At 48.3% G+C, this 20958-nt stretch overlaps 1 protein-coding gene across 7 annotated transcripts in view; it reads right to left on the bottom strand.

Annotated features, from left to right (window-relative positions):
• LOC138806085 (maestro heat-like repeat-containing protein family member 1) overlaps positions 1–20958 on the bottom strand; it is a 72435-nt gene that overhangs the window by 19974 nt on the left and 31503 nt on the right. For 6 of the 7 annotated variants that reach the window (XM_069991619.1, XM_069991618.1, XM_069991622.1 and 3 more), the window contains 6 exons: positions 20813–20926; positions 12643–12716; positions 10127–10249; positions 782–889; positions 312–456; positions 158–198 (listed from right to left, as the gene is read on the bottom strand). In XM_069991619.1, coding sequence (XP_069847720.1) covers positions 158–198; positions 312–456; positions 782–889; positions 10127–10249; positions 12643–12716; positions 20813–20926 — 605 coding nt within the window. The remainder of the gene's footprint in view (positions 1–157; positions 199–311; positions 457–781; positions 890–10126; positions 10250–12642; positions 12717–20812; positions 20927–20958) is intronic. The other variant, XM_069991623.1, reaches the window with a different exon arrangement.

Raw genomic sequence — 20958 nt, 5'->3', positions numbered from 1 at the left:
GAGGAGGCAGCAAGGGTTGCATGCAGCCCACCAGGCATGGGGCAGAGGGAGCCCATTCTTCTCCTGACTCTTCAGAGGCACCAGGGCCACAACCGACAAGTGTCTCCCCCTTAGGGGTGGTAACCAGTGAGCTTGGAAAGAGCGATGCTTCCCTTACCAGCAGTCTCGTGGTCACAGCGTAGGGAGATGGGAGGTTTGCTGGACAAGAGACATGAAACAGTTACTGAGTGGGGTCGCACGCAGGGCCGTGTGGGACGCGCAGCTGGGGGTCCTGCGCAGGGGCAGAGTGCTGGGATGTGGGGCCTGCGCACCGTGGGTGTCATACTGGACCAAGAAGGCATCTGCACCCGTCTCTTGTCTCTTCAGAGCCAGATGCACCAGGCTCCTGCAGAGTGGGGTCAGGGCTGCGGTGAAGTGCACAGGGGTGAGGAACTCAAGCAGGTACGGCCAGAGGACCTGGGGAGTGGAGAGCCCTGGTCTGCCATGCAGCTGGGGGAAGGTGGCCTGCAGGACAGCCAGACACCTAGAGGGCTCACTTCCTGCCTGTGGGACACGTGCAGGGGCAGGACCACTTTGAGGAATTCAGGTGTGGGCAGACGGTTCTGCTGCTGAGGCTGAGAAGGCCTCAGGGTGCTGGCCTGCCGCCGCCTTGAGGCCAACTGTCCACCTGTCACCAGGGGCAGGGACAGGGAAGGGGCCAAGTCCCAGGGCAGGGTGGGGAACTCTGGCAGAGCAGGAGGCCGCAGGCCTGGCGTCTGGGCCTGCGGAGGTGCACACTCACGTCACTCATCCTGTCCACCGTGGTGCTGATCAGGTAAAGAGTGCGCACGCTGACGGCACGCACACTGTCTGTCGCCTGGTCCTCACCGTCGGCTCCTGGCCTCCCAGGCTTAAAGAAGGCGCACAAGGAAAGAGTTCATAGGGATGGCTGTCCAGGTACTAGCTTAGCCAAACATAGCAGCAGGGAAGGAAGCAGGCAAACCTGCAGGAGCCGGTGGCTCATGCCTGTAGTCCTAGGTACTCAGGAGGCTGAAATCTAAGGGTGGTGGTTCAAAGCCAGCCTGAGGCAGAAAAGTCAGTGAGACCTTATCTTCAGTTAACCAACAAAAAGGCTGACGTGGAACTGAGACTCAGTGGCAGAACACCAGTATTGAACAATTAAAGCTAAGGGACAGCACCCCAGGCCCTGAGTTCAAGCCCCAATACTAGAACATACACAACAACAACAAAAATCATGCAAGAAGACAGGCCTACCTGGCTCATTTCTCATTTTGTGTGTGTGCGTGCGCACGCACGCCAGTACTGGGGCTTGGGCTCTGGATCCGGGCACTGTCTCTAAGCTTTTGTGCTCAAGGCTAACACTTTAACACTTGAGCCACAGGTGATCAGTTGGATATAAAAGTCTCACAGACGGGAGGGGGGAGGCTGGGAAGGGATGTGAAGGGTAAACAAAGAAGGAGACTGCAATGCTTGGTAAGAAATGTACTCACTATCTTACCCATATAATTGTAACCCCTCTGTACAGTATTTTCACAAATAAAATTAAATTAAATTAAAAAAAAGTCTCACAGACTTTCCTGCTCCACCTGGCTTTGAACTGAAATCCTCAGCTCTCAGCTTCCTGTGTAGCTAGGATTCCAGGTGCCTGGCAGTTCTCATTCCTTTTAAGCTACTGATGGCATTAAACTGATTTGCAATACTGATAGAGAATGGGGTTGCCTTTGTGGAAACGATGGGAAGAAGCTCTTGCTTTCTACCTGTGGACTCCGACCTGGCCAGCTAGGAAATGCTAGTGAGTTTCTCCCGAGAAGTCTTGCTAGTGAGACAATGCTTAAAGCTTTCTGCAATAAAATGGCTTCTAGCTGAGTGCTGGTGGCTCTCTAATTAACCACCAGAAAAACAGAGGCAGCACTGTGGCTCAAAGTGGAAGGACGCTAGCCTTGAGCAGAAAAAGCTCAGGACAGTGCTCAGGCCCCAGTTCAAGCTCTACAACAAAAAAGAAAAAGAGAAGTGGTGCTGTGTCTCAAGAGGTAGAGCACTGGCCTTAAGCTGAAGAGCGCAGGGACAGTGCCCAGGCCCAGAGTCCAAGGCCCACGATCAACCAAAAAAGAAAAGAAAAAGAAAGAGAAAGAAAGAAAGAAAAAGAGAAAGAAAGAAAGAAAGAAAGAAAGAAAGAAAGAAAGAAAGAAAGAAAGGAAAGAAGGAAGGAAGAGAGGGAGGGAGGAAGGGAGAGAGGGAGGGAGGAAGGGAGGGAAGGAGGGAGGGAGAGAGGGAGGGAGGAAGGGAGGAAGGGAGGGAGGGAGGGAGGGAGGGAGGGAGGGAGGGAGGGAGGGAGGGAGGGAGGGAGGGAGAGAGGGAAGAAGGACGGAAGGAAGGAAGGATGGAAGGAAGGAAGGAAGGAAGGAAGGAAGGAAGGAAGGAAGGAAGGAAGGAAGGAAGGAAGGAAAAAAGAAAGAAAATGTCTTCTATGGTGTGGCGTTGTACTCATTACCTGTAACCCATTTGAACAACTCCTTAAATAATTTTTTAAAAAAAAGGAAAATGACTACTTTTGAATGCCTTGGCATCTTCCACTCCTGCTGGGAAACACCAAGAAGCTGGTTTTGTCATGGCCCTTGGTTTCTAAGACAGAGATACTAAAAGTCTCCCAGAGTCATGGCAGGCTTGCCAGTTCCTCTTAATTGTCTTAGAAACCAAGGGTCATGTATAAACAGTGAACCTTGAATAATATGTTTTAAAGTATGCTGTAAAAATACAGATAGAGCTGGGCGCTGGTGGCTCACATCTGTCATCCTAGCTACTCAGGAGGCTGAGATCTGAGGATCACGGTTCAAAGCCAGCCCAGGCAGGAAAGTCCATGAGACTCATCTCCAATGAACCACTTAGAAAACAGGAAGTGACACTGTGGTTCAAGTGGTAGAGCGCTAGCCTTAAGCTGAATAGCTGAGGGACAATGCCCAGGCCCAGAGTTCAAGCCCAACAACCGACAAAAAAAATACAGGGGCTGGGAAGGTGGCTCAGCGGTAAGAATGCTTGCCTTGCATGCATGAGGACCTGGGTTCGATTCCTCAGCACCACATAAGCAGAAAAAGCCGGAAGTGGCACTGTGTCTCAAGTGGTAGAGCGCTAACCTTGAGCTGAAGAGCTCAGGGATGGTGCCCAGACCCAGAGTTCAGGCCCCACGACCAACCCCCCCCAAAAAATACAGATAAAAATTTTACTCCAAATATACACAAACAATGAAAGCCTGATTATTAGGGCAAAGAGAATATATGTGTGTGTATACACATATATACATACGTGTGTGTGTGTGTGTGTGTGTGTGTGTGTGTGTGTGTGTGTGTGTGTGTGTGTGTGTGTGTGTGTGTGTGTGTGTGTGTGTGTGTGTGTGTGTGTGTGTGTGTGTGTGTGTGTGTGTGTGTGTGTGTGTGTGTGTGTGTGTGTGTGTGCGCTTCTGCCCTCCCCCCAACAAACAAGCAAAAATGAACCTGGCCAGATTCACTTTGACAGGCAATCACATAGGTAATCTACAAAAGCTATGACAAACTGTCCACCCAGAATTCTTTAAATTCTTTAAAATCACAAGAGAAATCTTTGAGCCAATACAGAAACTAGACATATGAAAATGGCACTGACAACACATACAAAAACTACCAGGAGGCAGGTAACATGGCTTATGTCTGTAATGCTAACTATTCAGGAAGCTGAGATCTGAAGATTATGGTTGGAAGCCAGCCTGGGCAGGAAAGTCCTTTAGACTCTTCTTATCTCCAATTAACCACAAAGAGTCAGAAGTGGAACTGTAGCTCAAGCGGTAGAGTATTAGCCTTGAGTAAAAAAGTTCAGGGATAGCACTCAGCTCAGACCCTGAGTTCAAGCACCAGGACCAGCATAAAAACAAACAACAAAACACCCTACCAGGAGTAGAAATACGCCACAATTCAGTGACATATACTTAACCTAAAAAAATGAACTATATAAGGGAAATACTCAAGCTTGGTACTAGTGGTTATATTTGTAGTCCTAGTTACTCAGGGAGCTAATAAGACATGAGGACTATGGTTCAAAGCTAGCCTGAGAGAAAAAGTTTAAGAGACTCCATATCCAATTAAATAGCAAAAAAAAAAACAAAAACTAGGCTGGGCTGTGAATGTGGCTCAGTGGTAGAGTACTTGTCTAGCATGCATGAAGCCCCAGGTTCAATTCCTCAGTGCCACATAAACAGAAAAAACTGGAAGTGGCGCTGTGGCTCAAGTGGTAGAACACTGGCCTTGAGCAAAAAGAAACTCAGGGATAGTTCCCAGGTCCTGAGTTTAAACCCAGGGGCAAAAAAATTAGGCTGGAGGTTTGGCTAAAGTGGTATAGCACTCAGTCATAAGAAGACTGAGAGGGCTGGGAAGGTTGCTCAGTGGTAGTGCTTGCCTTGCATGCATGAGGCCCTGGGTTCCATTCCTCAGCACACATAAGCAGAAAAAAGCCAGAAGTTGCACTGTGGCTCAAGTGGTAGAGCACTAGCTTTGAGCTGAAGAGCTGAGGGACAGCGCCCAGGCCCAGAGTTCAGGCCCCACAACTGACAAAAAAAAAAAAAAAAAAAAAGACTGAGAATACAAAATCCTGGGTTCAAGCCTAGATAGCAACACATACACACACATACACACACACACAGGGAACAGGGAACACATATACACACACACACACAGAGGTAACAGGGAACACACACACACGGAACAGGGAACAAGGGCTGGCAGGGGAGGCGAGAGGAAGGGAGAGGAGGAGAAGGGATGGGAGGGAAGGGAAGGGAAGAAAATATTCCATGAAATATTACATAAAGAGTTCAAGTAGGGAGGGCTGGGAAGGTGGCTCAGTGGTAGAGTGCTTGCCTTGCATGCATGAGGCCCTGGGTTCGATTCCTCAGCACCACATAAGCAGAAAACAAAAAAGCCGGAAGTGGCGCTGTGGCTCAAGTGGTAGAGTGCTAGCCTTGAGCTGAAGAGCTGAGGGACAGCGCCCAGGCCGAGTTTAGGACCCATGACTGGACCAAAAAAAAAAAAAAAAAAAGAGTTCAGGTAGGGAAATAATATAATGGATATAACTGAGAAAGAAAGTACTAATTTGGAAGAACAAACTGAAGGTTTCAAAAAAGAAAATTTTATTTATTTATTTTTGGTGCCTATCCTGGGGCTTGAACTGGGCCTGGGCGCTGTCCCTCAGCTCTTCAGCTCAAGGCTAGCGCTCTACCACTTGACCACAACGTCACTTCTGGTTTTCTAAGTGGTTTATTGGAGATGAGAGTCTCATGGACTTTCCTGCCTGGGCTGGCTTTGAACCGCGATCCTCAGATCTCAGCCTTCTGAGTAGCTAGGATTACAGGCGTGAGCCACCAGCGCCCAGTTTATTACTGAGCTTTATTGCTCAAGGCTAGTGTTCTACTACTTGAGCCAGAGCTCCACTTCAGGTTTGGTTTTTTTTTGAATAGTTCATTGGACAGAAGAGTCTCATGGCCTTTTCTGCCCTGGCTGGCTTTGAGCTGTTTATCCTCAGACTCAGTCTCCTGAGGAGCTAGGATTATAGGTGAGAGCCACCAATGCCCAGCTTTATTTATTTATTTATTTTTGCAGGGTGGGGGTGGGGGTGGGAGATGTGCTGGTCCCAGGACCTGAACTCAGGGTTTGAGCTCTGTTCTGGATTTATTTTTTTGTTTTGTTTTGATTTTTTTGGTTCTTTTTCTTTTCTGAAGGCTAATATTCTACCACTTGAGCACAGTTCCACTTCCAGCTTTTTTTGGTAGTTTATTGGAGACGAGTTTCATGAACTGTCCTGCCTGGCCTGGCTTTGAACCACAATCCTCAATCCTCAGCTCTCAGCCTTCTATCAGTAGCTAAGATTACAGGCCTGAGTCACTGGTGCCCAGCTTGTTTTCTGGGTACTACTGAGGACCAAACTCAGGTGTTGAGTTTGCTAGGCAAGTACTGTACTGCTCAAGCTAACCTAAGTAAAACATTTGAAAGAATGAAATAGGGGCTGGGAAGGTGGCTCAGTGGCTTTGTGGCTCAAGTGGTAGAGCGCTAGCCTTGAACTGAAGAGCTGAGGGACAGCGCCCAGGCCCAGAGTTCAGGCCCCACGACCAGACCCCCCAAAAAAAAACAAAACAAAAAAACAAAAAAACAAACAACAGGGGCTGGGAAGTTGGTAGAGTGCTTGCTTTGCATGCATGAGGCCCTGAGTTCGATTCCTCAGCACCACATAAGCAGAAAAAAGCCAGAAGTGGGACTGTGGCTCAAGTAGTAGGGTGCTAGCCTTGATCTGAAGAGCTGAGGGACAGCTCCCAGGCCCAGAGTTCAGCCCCCACGACCAACCAAAAAAAAACAAAAACAAAACAAAACAAAAACCAATGAACTATGCAACTTGTGGGCAGGGATGGAAAAGGGGAAATGGGGGAAAGTGAAGGAAGGGATGACACTAAGTATTGTACCTATGACCTGCACTTGTGGAATATAACCCTCTATACAGTTCCTTAATAATAACGATAAAAGGCATATATGATACACATGTGTGTGTATCATATTGTACCTTTGGTACAATTCACCTGTTCCTAAAAAAAACAGATGAAGGTAAAGTAAAACAGGCTTGATATGGCACTGGGTACCAGTGAGAGGATGAATGAGGGAAAATAAGGGCAAAGTACTTTATGACTCTGAACATGCATGAAGATAGAGCAATGGAACCTGTTGACATGGTTTTAGGAAGGTGGGCTGGGAGAAGTGGACCCAGTTGTACTCAGACCTGGCCTGACAAGCTGGGCCTACACACAGCAGGGCTGGCTGGGGATGCCGCTCCCAGGATGCCACAGTGCACAAGGCAGTCCGGATGGCTTCAAGACGGAGTGGGTGTGATACAGTCTATTGTAGGTCTCTTGTAAAGCTTAGCTGACAGCCCTTCTTGTATGACACAAATGTTTTCTCTTGATGTCCCAGACAGCCCACCCTACATCCACACAGAGCAGGTGTGGAAGAGGGACCTTTGTGAGACAGGAGGACGGCGGTTCCTCCTCGGCGTACTGGTTGTGTGCCGCCCCTGGTGAGCTGACTCCCAACTCTGGCTGCACCTTCTCCGGGCCAAACAACAAACAAACAAGGCCAGGTCTCCCATCGGGGCTCTACCCCAACTGTGCCACGATGCCTTCTTTAGTCAGCTCATTTAGGCCTTTACAAGATCCTGTAAGACTGGGAATGATACTACCTCCCAGGACTCCTGCAAAGACAGCACTCACGTCCTGCTGGCTCACATCTATGGTTCCAGCTATGAGGGAGGTAGCAGGTTGGAATATTGAGGCCTATGTGGGGAAAACATGAGACCTACCTAAAAAATAAGGACAAGGGCCTGTGATGTGTCTCAAGTGGTAGAGTGCTCGCCTAGCACATGTGAGGCCTGAGTTTGAATCCCATTAACCACAAAACAAATCTGTTTTTAAGAGGTGAGATGAGAAGCTAAGGGAGACTGCTAAAAGAGATGAAATCGATGAGGCACATGTGTGGAAATGAAACCTCCCTTGAACAACTAATATATACTAGTAACTCCTTAAAAAGTAAACAAAATCTGTGCTCTTTCAAAGACATAAATTGAATATGAATAGCATGCAATAGATTTCTAAGAAAACATTCACAGACCAAAAATCTTGCATTTGGAATACACAAACATATTAAAAATCAGTTAGAAAAAAGCAGCTCATAAATGAGCATAATACATGAGCAAACACTTAAAGAAGTACAGATGGCAAAGCAGCACATAGGAAGGCGTTCAACATTATAGTCATTAAGGAAATGCAAATTCAGCCCATAGTGAGTTGCCAATTGAGTGCCGGGCTTAACAAAACCTTAGACAGGAGATGGAATTTAGAGCCTGCTGGAAGCCTGGGTTAGACCCATCACTGCAACTAACCACCCAGCCAACCAACAGCACATAAATGAATGAAACAAATCCTGCCTGAGTACTTACGCACAATAGGAATTCCCACATACCACTAGAAATGCAAAACGACACAGCTTCTTTGGCAAATACTCTGAAAGTTTCTGAAAGCATGGCTGCCTACATTCCATGCTTGCTCTAGGAGTCCCACCCATGGGGAGTGCTTACTGAGGTACACCAATGGGTTTTGTAAAAAATCTCATACTAGCCGGGCACCGGTGGCTCAGGCCTGTAATGCTAGCTTCTCAGGAGACTGAGATCTAAGGATCAAAGTTCAAAGCCAGCCTGGGCAGTAAAGTCCATGAGACTCTCCAATTAACCACCAGAAAACCAGAAGTAGCAATGTGGCTCAAGTGGTAGAGTGCTCGCCTTGAGCTGAAGAGTTCCGGGACAATGCCCAGGCCCTGAGTTCAAGGAGGAGGGAGGGAGGGAGAGAAAGAGAGAAGAGAGAGAGAGAGAGAGAGAGAGAGAGAGAGAGAGAGAGAGAGAGAGAGAAACTTAGGGGGGAAAATATGCTACTAAATAATTCTTTTTGTGTATGTATGTGTAAGTTGTAGGGCTTGAACTCAGCTTGGGTGCTGTCCTTGAGCTACTTTGCCAAGGCTAGTGTCCTGTCACTTTGAGACACAAAACCACTTCTGGTTTTCTCCTCTTTAATATTTCTCTAAAAGATTTCAGGGGGAGGCTGAATGGCTATCAAGGCTTTGGGGCCTCCCTTCCTCTGCCCGGGTTCACGCCTGACTGCTGCAGCCGCCGCCAATGGCCCCTCACCTCGGTACACCTCCCCTGCAGAGGGGGTAGCTCCTGCATACTTGCGGGGGCTGCAGGTAGCCTGCCACTGCTGTGGCCTCCTCTACAGTGAGGCTGGCCAGTAGCCCAGGTCCACTCATCTCAGAACAGTAGGTCCTGCTTGCTTTGTTTCATTTTGTAAGTATTTTATCATGGAAAACTGAAATCCATTAAAGTAAATCCTGATAGGACAATCTCACCGGCCCAACCAGCCCCAGCCTTTGGTAACACACATGCACAGTAGGGGTTCACTGTCAAAAATATCCAAACCTACTAATTTTCATCCCATTCAAAATGTTGTTGGTTTTTTTGCCTGTCCTGGGTCTTGAACTCAGGGACTGGGCACTCTCCCTGAGCTTCTTTTGCTCAAATCTAGCACTCTATCACCTGAGCCACAGTGCCACTTCTGGCTTTTTCGGTTTATATGGTACCGAGAAATCGAACCCAAAGGCTTCATGCATGCTAGGCAAGCATTCTATCACTATGCCGCATTCCCAGCCCCAAACTATTAAACTTAATTCCGACCTAACTTCCCATATGCTAGATAAGCTAATCGGTATCCCCAGCACCCACCTGTGTCTGTTTGGACCACATTTTCCCTTGCTCTTCTTTTTTTTTGGCCGGTCCTGGGGCTTGAACTCAGAGCCTAGACGCTGTCCTTGTGCCTCTTTGTACTCAAGACTAGTACTCTACCACTTGAGCCACAACTCCACTTCTGGCTTTTTCTGAGTAGTTTATTGAAGAGTCTCATGGACTTTTCTGCCCAAGCTGGCTTCAAACCTCAGTCCTCAAATCTCAGCTTCCTGAGTAGCTAGGATTACAGGCGCGAGTAACGGCTCCCCTGGTTCTTTTTCAATAATAAATCAGCATTTATTTTTATTAATTTTTCTTTTTTTTTTCCGATCAGTCATGGGGCCTGAACTCTGGGCGTGGGTGCTGTCCCTCAGCTCTTCAGCTCAAGGAGAGCGCTCTACCATTTGAACCACAGCGCCACTTCTGGTTTTCTGAGTAGTTTATTAGAGATAAGAGTCTCATGGACTTTCCTGCCTGGGCTGGCTTTGAACCACGATCCTCAGATCTTAGCCTCCTGATTAGCTAGGATGACAGGCGTGAGTCACCAATGCCCGGCTCATTTTATTAACTTTTGAAATAAGAGTATCCCCAGGGAAAAGAAAGTCTCTGCTCTCTGCTTTTGCTTCTGAGTCTAGAAAGCTGCTGAGTGGACTCCTAAGGTTCAGAAGAAAGAGGAGCCTTGTTACACAGAGACCACCCACTGCCAGGCCAGCCGTTTGTGGGGACCAGCGCCAGCAGGGTCCAGGCTGAGGACCTCGGCAGCTGCGGGGGAGGGTGGCGGTGGGGTCGCAGGCCTTACCTCCTGTGTGGGGGGCAGTGCGCACTGCTGCACCACGTACTCCACCATCACCTCGCCTCCGGGCTGCTCCAGGTAGCCGTGGTGGGCCATAGCACTGATCACCTGCACCACAGCCCGTTTCACCTGCCCAGAATGAACAGCGGGTCAGGAGGGCCACAGAGGGAGCGCACGACAGGGGCTTCACTCCTTTCCCCGCCTGGAGCTCGCTGCAGACACCTGTTCCTGTGCCCGTGCGCATGCCCACACCTGCCTCAGCCCTGGCTTCCTGCTCAGTCCCTTGGTTTCATGTAGCTTTCTTAGCTCTCGGGCAGCGGCACAGGCCTGCAGGGGGCTTCTTTCCCTCTTGTCCACTACAGACCCCTTCCCTCCTCCAGCCCTCTTAGAAGTCACCTCATCTTGCTGGTTTCCTTCTTCTGCCCACTTTAAGTCACTGACAGCAGCTCTGTTAAAAGGCCCACCCCAAACTGTCCTGTCCTCCAGCCACCAATCCTCCAGACACTATAATCACAACCCCTTGCTGCCAGATATGTGCCTGTCCACTGGTTGGTGTCCACCTGGCCTTAGGCTCTCGAACTGGTGTCTTTCTAGGCGGGATTCTCTCATGTGACAGCCAGAGGCTTCCTGGAGCGTTCCATAGCTCTGCTTCACACCCCAGATAATGGTCACCCAAGCATTACCCAGAGTTCTCAGCCTACAGGTCCATCCCCAGCCAGTAACACCCAATGACATAAACACACAGCCAGTCAAATATGATCACAGCCAGCCCTTCCACCAAGGACGCCTTCCACCAAGCTGGCCTCCCAGCCCAGCTTCAGCATATGTATGCTAGCTTCTGTCCCCACCTCCAGGATATTCCTTTTCCTGGGCATGCCTCTGCTCCTGGGATCACAGGTCAAATATAACTGCTCCAAATCTAGGTGTCAAAACCAGGTGGCTCACGCCTGCAATCCTAGCTACTCAGTAGGCTGAGATCTCAGGATCAAAGTTCAAAGTCAGCCCAGGTAGGAAAGTCCTTGAGACTCTCATATCCAATTAATCACCAAGAAAAGCCAGAAATAAAGCTGTGCCTCAAGTGGTAGGGTGCTAGCCTTGAGCTAAAAAGTTCAGGGACAGTGCCCAGGCCAAGTTCAAGCCCCACAACAGACCACCCCCACGCCCCTCCTCCCCAAAAAAGGAGACCTCTTAGTCCATTCCCTACTCATGTCTACCCCAGTGAAACATGATTCTTACGTGGCTATCTGGGAACAAGGGGATCTGTACTGGCAGCTGATTGTCCAACCTAAGCATGCATTTGCCCCCTTAAAACTAAGAGCTGTCACACAGTTCAGACACTTGTAACAAGCCTCCTGCAGAGCCTTACAGAGAGTGTGGAGAACCACCCTGAGTATGAGGGATCACGGGTAGCTTCTGGGTAAACACAATAAAGGCATAAGGTCCCAAGGAGTGGGCCAGTCACTCAAAGGCTTCAGCAACCTTAGACAGAGCCAGGCCACTGCTGCCTGGAACAAGCAAACCCTGTGAACATGGTGGTGCTCAGCTAGCCTGGGCCCTGAAGGACCCAGCTTTCCTAGACCTTGGCCTGGGATTCTGGGGGGAGGATTTAGTACAGCCTTGGGATACCCTACATAGTAAGAACAGCCACTGACATGGAGCCACACTACGTGGTGTCATAATGTGAGGCCTCGAGTCATGTGGCATGAGCCCCAGGGGGACTGGAAGCAGAGTACAGCCACGTGGGTGATCAGGCAGGTGTATCGGACAGGGCTCCAGGGAGCACTCAGGACTCCAAGGCTGAGGAGCAGCCTTGGTCAGAAATGCTTCTACGTGTTCTCACACATGGTGTGGGCAGGGCAGAGAGCATGTGCTTGGCATGGCCCCTATCCAAGCCCAAGGACAACGGCAGGTCTGATCTTCCTAGACTCCCCCTGGCTTTTTTTTGTTTTTGGTGGGATTTATTTTCTTTCTTTCTTTCTTTTTCTTTTTCTTTTTTTGAGCTGTCCCTGATATTTTTTTGCTCAAGGCTGGTGCTCTATTACTTTGAGCCACAGTTCCATTTCAGTTTTCTGGTGGTTAATTGGAGATAAGATTCTCACATATTTTCCTGCCCAGGTTGGCTTTGAACCACAGTCCTCAGATCTCAGCCTCCTGAGTAGCTAGGATTACAGGTGTGAGCCACCAGTGCCCAGCTTTCCCCAGCTTATTTTAACCGCAATGTTTTCCCTATAATAAACTACCACAAGTGTAACTGCTTCCTGGGTTTACAAAACACTGGTAAAGGGCTGAACCTGAGAGAAGTGCTGGGGACTCTGAGCCTGATAGACAGCGGCTGGGAGGTAGCTGTGCTCTGTGTCAAGGCATGGTGTGGAAAGGTGCTAGTCACACTGAGCGTGTGCATACCCTGGGTTTGTGCCAGTGACTAGCGAGGTGAGGCTTTTTCAGTCCTGCCTGGCCACTCTCTTTGGACGCTCTCTCTAAGTCTGTTCTTGCTGAAGACTGGGCTGACTTGTCCAGCTTACCTTGCTGTTAGTGTCCAGAAGAGGAAGCTTCATGGAAGACAGGATGAAGGGTTTCTTAACTTCCATTTGAGCAGCTGTAAGAAATGACAAAGACAACTCAGTCTCCACTAAGAGAAGACCAGCCATTGCGTCCGCCTCCACTGAGGTCCGTGTCTCAAGAGATCCAGCCCTGCCTGGATTTCCATGTGGGAAGAAGATGGGGAATAAGCCCATGTCATCTAAAAAACAAATAATTTTCTGCCAAAATAACATTATTTTACCCAATTAAAAAGCTAAAAGTGGGGCTAGGAAGGTGGCTCAGTGGTAGAGTGCTTGCCTTGCATGCATGAGGCCCTGGATTCGATTCCTCAGCACCACATAAGCAGAAAAAAAAAGGCCGGAAGTGCTAGCCTTGAGCTGAAGAGCTGAGGGAGTGCCCAGGCCCAGAGTTCAGGCCCCACGACCGGACCACCAAAAAAAAAAAAAAAAAAAGTTAAAAGTGCCAGGTGCTGGTAGCTCATGCCTTAATCTAGTAGGCTAAGGATTGTGGTTTGAAGCTAGACTGGGGAGAAAAGTCCATGGGACTATTATCTCCAACTAAGCACTATAAAACTGGAAGTGGGAGCTGGGCGCCCGGTGGCTCACGCCTGTCATCCTAGCTACTCAGGAGGCTGAGTTCTGAGGATTGAGGTTCAAAGCCAGCCCAGGCAGGAAGTCCATGAGACTCTTATCTCCAATAAACCACAAGAAAACCAGAAGTGGCACTGTGACTCAAGGGGTAGAGCACTCACCTTGAGCTGAAGAGCACAGGGACAGCACCCAAGCCCAGAGTTCAAGCCCCATGACCGACAAAAAAAAAAAGAAAAGAAAAGAAGGGGCTGGGAAGGTGGCTCAGTGGTAGAGCATTTGCCTTGCATGCCTGAGGCCCTGGGTTTGATTCCTCAGCACCACATAAGCAAAAAGAAAAAAGCCGGAAGTGGCACTGTGGCTCAAGTGGTAGGGTGCAATTCTTGAGCTGAAGCACTGAGGGACAGAGCCCAGGCCCAGAGTTCAGGCCCCAGGACCGGACCCAAAAAAAAAAAGAAAAGAAAAGAAAAGAAATGTGTGCATTTTTTTTTTTTTGTCAGTTGTGGGTCTTGAACTCTGGGCCTGGGCTCTGTCCCTCAGTGCTTCTGCTCAAGAATTGCACCCTACCACTTGAGCCACAGTGCCACTTCCAGTTTTCTGGTGGTTAATTGGAGACAAGAGTCTAGCCAACTTCCCAGCCTGGGCTAGCTTTGAACCATGATCCTCAGATCTCAGCCTCCTGAGTAGCTCAGATTACAGGCGTGAGCCATCTGTGCCTGGCTTAATGTGTGCATTTCTTTTTTTTTTTTCCAGTCATGGGGCCTGAACTCTGGGTCTGGGCGCTATCCCTCAGCTCTTCAACTCAAGGCTAGCACTCTACCACTTGAGCCACAGAGCCACTTCTGGCTTTTTTTCTGCTTATGTGGTACTGAGGAATCAAACCCAGGGCCTCATGTATGCAAGGCAAGCACTCTACCACTGAGCCACTTTCCTAGCCCCAATGTGCGCATTTCTTGAAATGTAAAATCTTAAGAAGGAGTAAAAGAAATAGTATGCTAGATCCATCTTAGTGAGAGTTAAAGTGGCAGGCATAATGGATGTTGTTACAAAGTAACGACATTGAAAATCAAAAATTGAGATTGACTGATTATTAGTAATATCAAAAATATGAGGGGGCGACGGAGGGCTCACGCCTGTAATCCTAGCTCCTCAGGAGGCTGAGATCTGAGGATCACAGTTCAAAGCCAGCCTGGGCAGGAAACTCTGTGAGACTCTTATCTCCAATAAACCACCAGAAAATCGGAAGTGGTGCAGTGGCTCAAGTGGTAGAGAGTTAGCCTTGAGCTGAAGAGCTGAGGAACAGCGCCCAGGCCCAGAGTTCAAGCCCCACAACCAACAAAACAAACAAACAAAAAAAGATGTTGGGGCCCAAGCACCAATTGCCCATACCTGTAATCCTACTCAGGAAGCTGAGATCTGAGGATCATAATTTGAAGCCAGCCTCCAAATAACTACCAAAAAAGAGATGGAAATGGAATTGCGGCTCAAGTGGCAGAGCACTGGTCTTGAGCATAAAAGATCAGGGGCACTGTCTAGGTCCTGAGTTCAAGCCATAGGACTAGCGCATGAGCGCACACACACACACCACCACCACCACCACCACAAATACTGGGAGCTGGGCAGTGGTAACACATGCTTGTAATGTGGCTCAGGGACAGCATTCTAGCTAAGTTCAGGTCCCAGTGCCTGCACACAAAGAAAGATGCTCTGTTAAGTGCTGTTCCTATGTTCCATATAACAGTCATGACTAATATTTATTCATAGTCTTCAATAAACCATGCATTTAAGTGTAGTCAACAAAAAGGAAATAGGTATAGATAGGTAATATTTATTTATTTGGTGCTGATACCTGGGCTTGATCTCAGGGCTTGAACTGAGGACCTCACATTCTCCCTCAGCTTTTTTTTTGATAATGGTTGGACTCTACCACTAAAACCATACTTCCAGTCCATTTTTTTTTCCAGTGATGGGGCTTGAACTCAGGGCCTGGGCATTGTCCCTGAACTTCTTTTGCTCAAGGCTAGCACTCTACCATTTGAGCCCCAGCACCACTTCCAGCTTTTTCTGTGTATGTGGGTACTGAGGAATCAAACCCAGGGCTTCACGCATCCTAGGGGAGCACTCTACCACTGAGCCACATTCCCAGCCCCCAGACCAGTTTTTCTTGCTTGTTAATTGGAGATACCCAGCTGCCTTAGAATCTCAGGCCACAGATCTCAACCTCATAGGTAGCTGGAATTACAAGTGGGAGCCACAGAGCCTGGCAAAATATGTGACTTTTGAGATTAAAGTTGGTCTTAAAATGTAAATAAAATATAAAATGCATTCTCAGAAAAAGGAGGAGGAGGAGGAGGAGGAGAACAACGAAATAGGCAGGCTGGGAATGTGGCTCAGTGGTAGAGTGCTTGCCTAGCATGCATGAAGCCATGGGTTTGATTCCTCAGTACCACATACATAGAAAAAGCTGGAAGTGGGGCTGGGAAGGTGGCTCAGTGGTAGAGCGCTTGCCTTGCATGCCTGAGGCCCTGGGTTCGAATCCCCAGCACCACATAAGCAAAAAGAAAAAAAGCCGGAAGTGGTGCTGTGGCTCAAGTGGTAGAGCGCTAGCCTTGAGCTGAAGAGCTGAGGGGCAGCGCCCAGGCCCAGAGTTCAGGCCCCATGACCGGACCCCAAAAAAAAAAAAAAAAAAGAAAAAGCTGGAAGTAGGGGCTGGAAGGTGGCTCAGTGGTAGAGCGCTTGCCTTGCATGCATGAGGCCCTGGGTTCGATTCCTCAGCACCACATAAGCAAACAAAAAAAGCCGGAAGTGGCTCTGTGGCTCAAGTGGTAGAGCGCTAGTCTTGAGCTGAAAAGCTGAGGGACAGCGCCCAGGCCCAGAGTTCAAGCCCCATGACCGGACCCAAAAAAAAAAAAGAAAGAAAGTATATTGCTCCCCTCTGCTCCCTAAGTACCAGGAAGTCAGTTATCACTATGCATACAAAACAGACCTCATGCCAATGGTCGTAACCACAGAACGATACTCTGGTTTCTTCACGTACCTGTAGTCACCCAGTACTGAGCTAAATAAATGAGCTTCCAAGCCGGGCGCTGGTGGCTCACGCCTCTAATCCTAGCTACTCAGGAGGCTGAGATCTGAGGATCGCGGTTCAAAGCCAGCCCGGGCAGGAGAGACCGTGAGACTCCTATCTCCAATAAACCACCAGAAAACCGGAAGTGGCGCTGTAGCTCAAGTGGTAGAGCGCTCGCCTTGAGCTGAAGAGCTGAGGGACAGCGCCCAGGCCCAGAGTTCAAGCCCCACGGCCGACAAAAAAAAAATAAAATAAAAATAAATGAGCTTCCTAGCGGGAGCTCAGGCTTCAGAAGCTGGTGAACGCAGGACACAATGCTGCCCGCTTTCCTATCCTCTCTCCTTTCTCGGTTCTTCTCCCATTGTGCAACCACAACCCCTGGTTGTGGTTAACAACAGGCTCAAAGTGGTAAAGAGCTAGCCTTGAGCAAAAGAGCTCAGGGACAGTGCCCGGGCCCCGAGGTAAAGCCCCATGATGGCCCCCCTCCAAAAAATAAAAAATAAAAACAGGCATGAGCTTTGAGCAGGCGCCTCCCAGAAGAGCACAAAGGAGGACGTGAGGGACACAGGACCAGGCTCGGGAGGTCCCTTCATGAAAGCACAGGCTGAAGGTGTACCTCTGGCAAAAGGCCAGAGGACTTCTGCCCCAGCCCCGTGTCTCTGAAGGTTCAAAATAACCATAAAAAGTCCAAAGAAAAGAAGCCATGGTCATCTTGCCACACATGATGTTTAACATGTGGTATGTTTGGTTGGCAACCTTTTATTATTTATTACTTCTTCCAACGGATGAAGGCCAAGTACCTGCCAAGTCCTCTACAGAGCACTCAGCTCAGACATACAGCAAGGCACCTGCAGCCCTGCCCTTTGTAGCTTAGTCCTCATGAGAAAGGGATAAAAACAACTGGATGCACTGAGACAGGATAGGCCAAGAGATGAGAAAATCATACTACAAAGGGAAAGACTCAGAAGTTAAGCTCCACTCCTGTTATACCCCCTTTTACAAGGGAGTATTACTTTTTTAGGGGGGGGTCCAGTCGTGGGGACTCAACTCTGGGCCTGGGCACTGTCCCTCAGCAATTTTTTTTTTTTTATTTTTTATTCTTTTTTGGGTCCGGTCGTGGGGCCTGAACTCTGGGCCTGGGCACTGTCCCTCAGCTCTTTAGCTCAAGGCTAGTGCTCTACCACTTGAGCCACAGAGCCACTTCTGGCTTTTTTCTTTTTGCTTATGTGGTGCTGAGGAATCGAACCCAGGGCCTCAGGCATGCAAGGCAAGGGCTCTACCACTGAGCCACCTTCCCAGCCCGTGTCCCTCAGCTCTTCAGCTCAAGGCTAACACTCTACCACTTGAGCCACAGCGCCACTTCCGGCTTTTTTTTGTTTGCTTATGTGGTGCTGAGGAATCAAACCCAGGGCCTCATGCATGCAAGGCAAGCGCTCTACCTCTGAGCCACCTTCCCAGCCCCTATTTTTTTTTTTTTTTTTTTTTTGCTAGTCCTACAGCTTGAACTCAGGGCCTTCACACTGTCCCTGAGCCTCTTTTGTCTTTTTTTTTTAATCTTTTTTTTTTTTTGGGGGGGGGTCCGGTCGTGGGGCCTGAACTCTGGGCCTGGGCGCTGTCCCTCAGCTCTTCAGCTCAAGGCTAGCACTCTACCACTTGAGCCACAGCACCACTTCTGGCTTTTTCCTTTTTGCTTCTGTGGTGCTGAGGAATCGAACCCAGGGCCTCAGGCATGCAAGGCAAGCGCTCTACCACTGAGCCCCCTTCCCAGCCCGCCTCTTTTGCTCAAGGCTACTGCTACACCATTTCAGTCACAGTTTTACTTCTGGTTTTTTGTAGTTAACTGGAGATAAGCATATCTCAGACCATGCTATCCAGACTGGCTTCAAACCTCAATCCTTAGATCTCAACCTCCTGAGTGGCTAGTATTACAGTCGTAAGCCACTGGCACCTGACAAGAGGGACTATTCTATTCTCTTCCCCAGGACCAACATTGAAAAAACTTTGGCTAATCTAGTACGTAAATTTTAATCTGTTTTGTCATATATGTATGTCAAAATTATGTGTAAAGAGATCATTTAAGAATTGAAATCCGGGGCTGGGAAGGTGGCTCAGTGATAGAGTGCTTGCCTTTTATGCATGAGGCCCTGGGTTTGATTCCTCAGTACCACATAAGCAGAAAAAGCCGGAAGTTGTGCTGTGGCTCAAGCAGTAGAGTGTAGCCTTGAGCTGAAGAGCTGAAGGACAACGCCCAGGCCCAGAGTTCAAGCCCATGACCAAACTCCCCCTTACCACCCCCCCCCCAAAAAAAAAAGAAAAGAAAGAAAAGAAAAGCATTGAAACGCTGGTTCCACCACATTTGTTTTAAAGGTGCCTACCTACATAACTGGGCTCCCTAGCCAAGTGGGAAGCTTGGGAAGCCCCCGTGATACAGAACTCGGAAGCTGCAGTGCTAACGGTGGATGCCTTCCTCAGAGATCACTACATGTTTATCTTATTATTTTATCTTTTGCTGGTACTGGGACTTGAACTCAAGTTTTGCACTCTTGATTTTTTTTTTTCTTCACTAATCTGGCAATCTAGCACTTCAGCCAAACCTCCACTTCCTACTTTTTGCTGCTAAATTGGAGCTAAGAGTCTCACAGACTTTTCTGCCCAGACTAGTTCTGAACACCAATCCTCAGGATCTTAGGCTTCTGAGTAGCAAGGATTACAGGAATGAGCTACCAACACCTACCAATTGTATATTTATTAATATTTATTATGTAATAATATAATCTGTCTTTTTTTTTTTGTCGGTTGTGGGGTTTGAACTCTGGGCCTGAGCAATGTCCCTGAGCTTTTCAGCTCAAGGCAAGCACTCTACCACTTAAGCCACAGCCCCACTTCCGGTTTTCTGGTGGTTAGTTAGAGATAAAAGAATCTCTCAGACTTTCCTGCCCAGGCTAGCTTTGAACCCTGATCCTTAGATCTCAGCCTCCTGAGTAGCTAGGATTAGAGGCGTGAGCCACTGGCGCCTGGCTGACGTGTCTGTTTTTAAAGGTACTGGATTAAGGAGTCTGTATTAAAGGAATTAGAAAGGAGGAACTTTCTCCTTCCTCTCAAAGAATCATAGCAGCTATGCACTTAACTTTTTTTTTTTTTTTTGGTCGGTCATGGGGCTTGAACTCTGCGCTGTCCCTCAGCTCTTCGATCCTCACATCTCAGCCTCCTGAGTAGCTAGGATTACAGACCTGAGCCACCAGCACCTGGCTTGCACTTAACCTTTTTTTTTTTTTTCATTTTATTCCTTCTTTTCCTCAAGGCATGAAGAAAATAAAGATGGAACTGTTGCTAGAATTTCTACCAATTTGCTATTAGGTGGCTTGGAACTTCTGAGTTTAAGAGGAGTTTCATGAGAAGGCTTGATTTTTTTGGGGGGGTGGGGGAGGTGTTAGTCATGGGACCTTAACTCAAGGCCTGGGCACTTTTTCGCTCAAGGGTAGTGCTCTGCCACTCTTAGCCACAGTGCTACATCTAGTTTTCTAGTAGTTAACTGGAGATAAGAGTCTTTTGGGACTTTCCTACCTGGGCTGGCCTCAAACCGAGATCCTCAGATCTCAGCCTCTTGGGTAGCTAGGATTATAGCCATGAGCCACCAGTACCTGGCTGAATTTTTTTCTATACATGAGCTATATTCCAAAATAAATAATTTAAAAACAAGCTGGGCACCATTGGCTCATGCTGGTAATCTTAGCTACTCAGAAGGCTGAGATCTGAGGATAATTCAAAGCTAGCCCAAACAGAAAAATCTTCAAGACTCAAAATTAACCAATACAAACTCAGAACTGAGCCAGGTAGCAGTGATTCATGCCTATCATCCTAGCTACTGAGGAGGCTGAGATCTGAGTAAGGAACATGATTTGAAGCTAGTCCAGACAAGAAAGTCTGTAACAATTATCTCCAATTAACCACTAAAACACCAGAAGTGGAGCTGTGGCTCAAGTGACAGAGCACCAGCCTTGAGCCAAAGTGCAGAGAGAGACTCAAGATCCTGAGTTCAAACTCTAGTAGATATACAAAAAAAAAAAAAAAAAAAGAACAACAACAACCACCACATCATGAGAATTCAATTTCTAGTGCTATTGGGTAGAGTGCTACTGCCAGATGAGCCTCAGCAAGGAGCTCCACCTTGCTCAACCTCCTATTCTAACACCTTTCCTGTAAGAGGATATGAAACACAAAGACACATGGAAACAGGTGATCACCTTTTCCAGGCAGGAGGCTCATCAAGTAGCCTTATAGCAGAAAATTTAGGGTTGGGGTGTAGCTCAACAGCAGAACACTTGCCCAGCATGCACACGGCCAAGGGTTCAATTCCCAGAACCACAAAAATAAAAAAGGAGAATTTAAAGCTCAGTGCCTTTTCAAGTAAAAGATGACTAGTACCCATCCAACTTTCCTGGCCCAACCTCACCTAGGACACAGCTTGTGTAGGTGCATGCCCATAGGTATACTCACCAGCTGAGTTGATGACGTGCCTCAGGATCTGTAGGGTGCCCACACGGAGCCTCTCATTATTGGTGTCCAGCCTGGGCAGCAAAAAGGCCAGCAGGCGGTCAGGTGAGCAGCAGGCTACAGAGCAACACGCATGTCAGGCACTGCTC

This window comes from Dipodomys merriami, unplaced genomic scaffold (genome assembly GCF_024711535.1).
Source record: "Dipodomys merriami isolate MVZ:Mamm:240054 unplaced genomic scaffold, mDipMer1.0.p SCAF_4, whole genome shotgun sequence".
Classification (NCBI taxonomy): domain Eukaryota; kingdom Metazoa; phylum Chordata; class Mammalia; order Rodentia; family Heteromyidae; genus Dipodomys; species Dipodomys merriami.
This window is presented reverse-complemented; position numbering and strand designations above follow the sequence as displayed.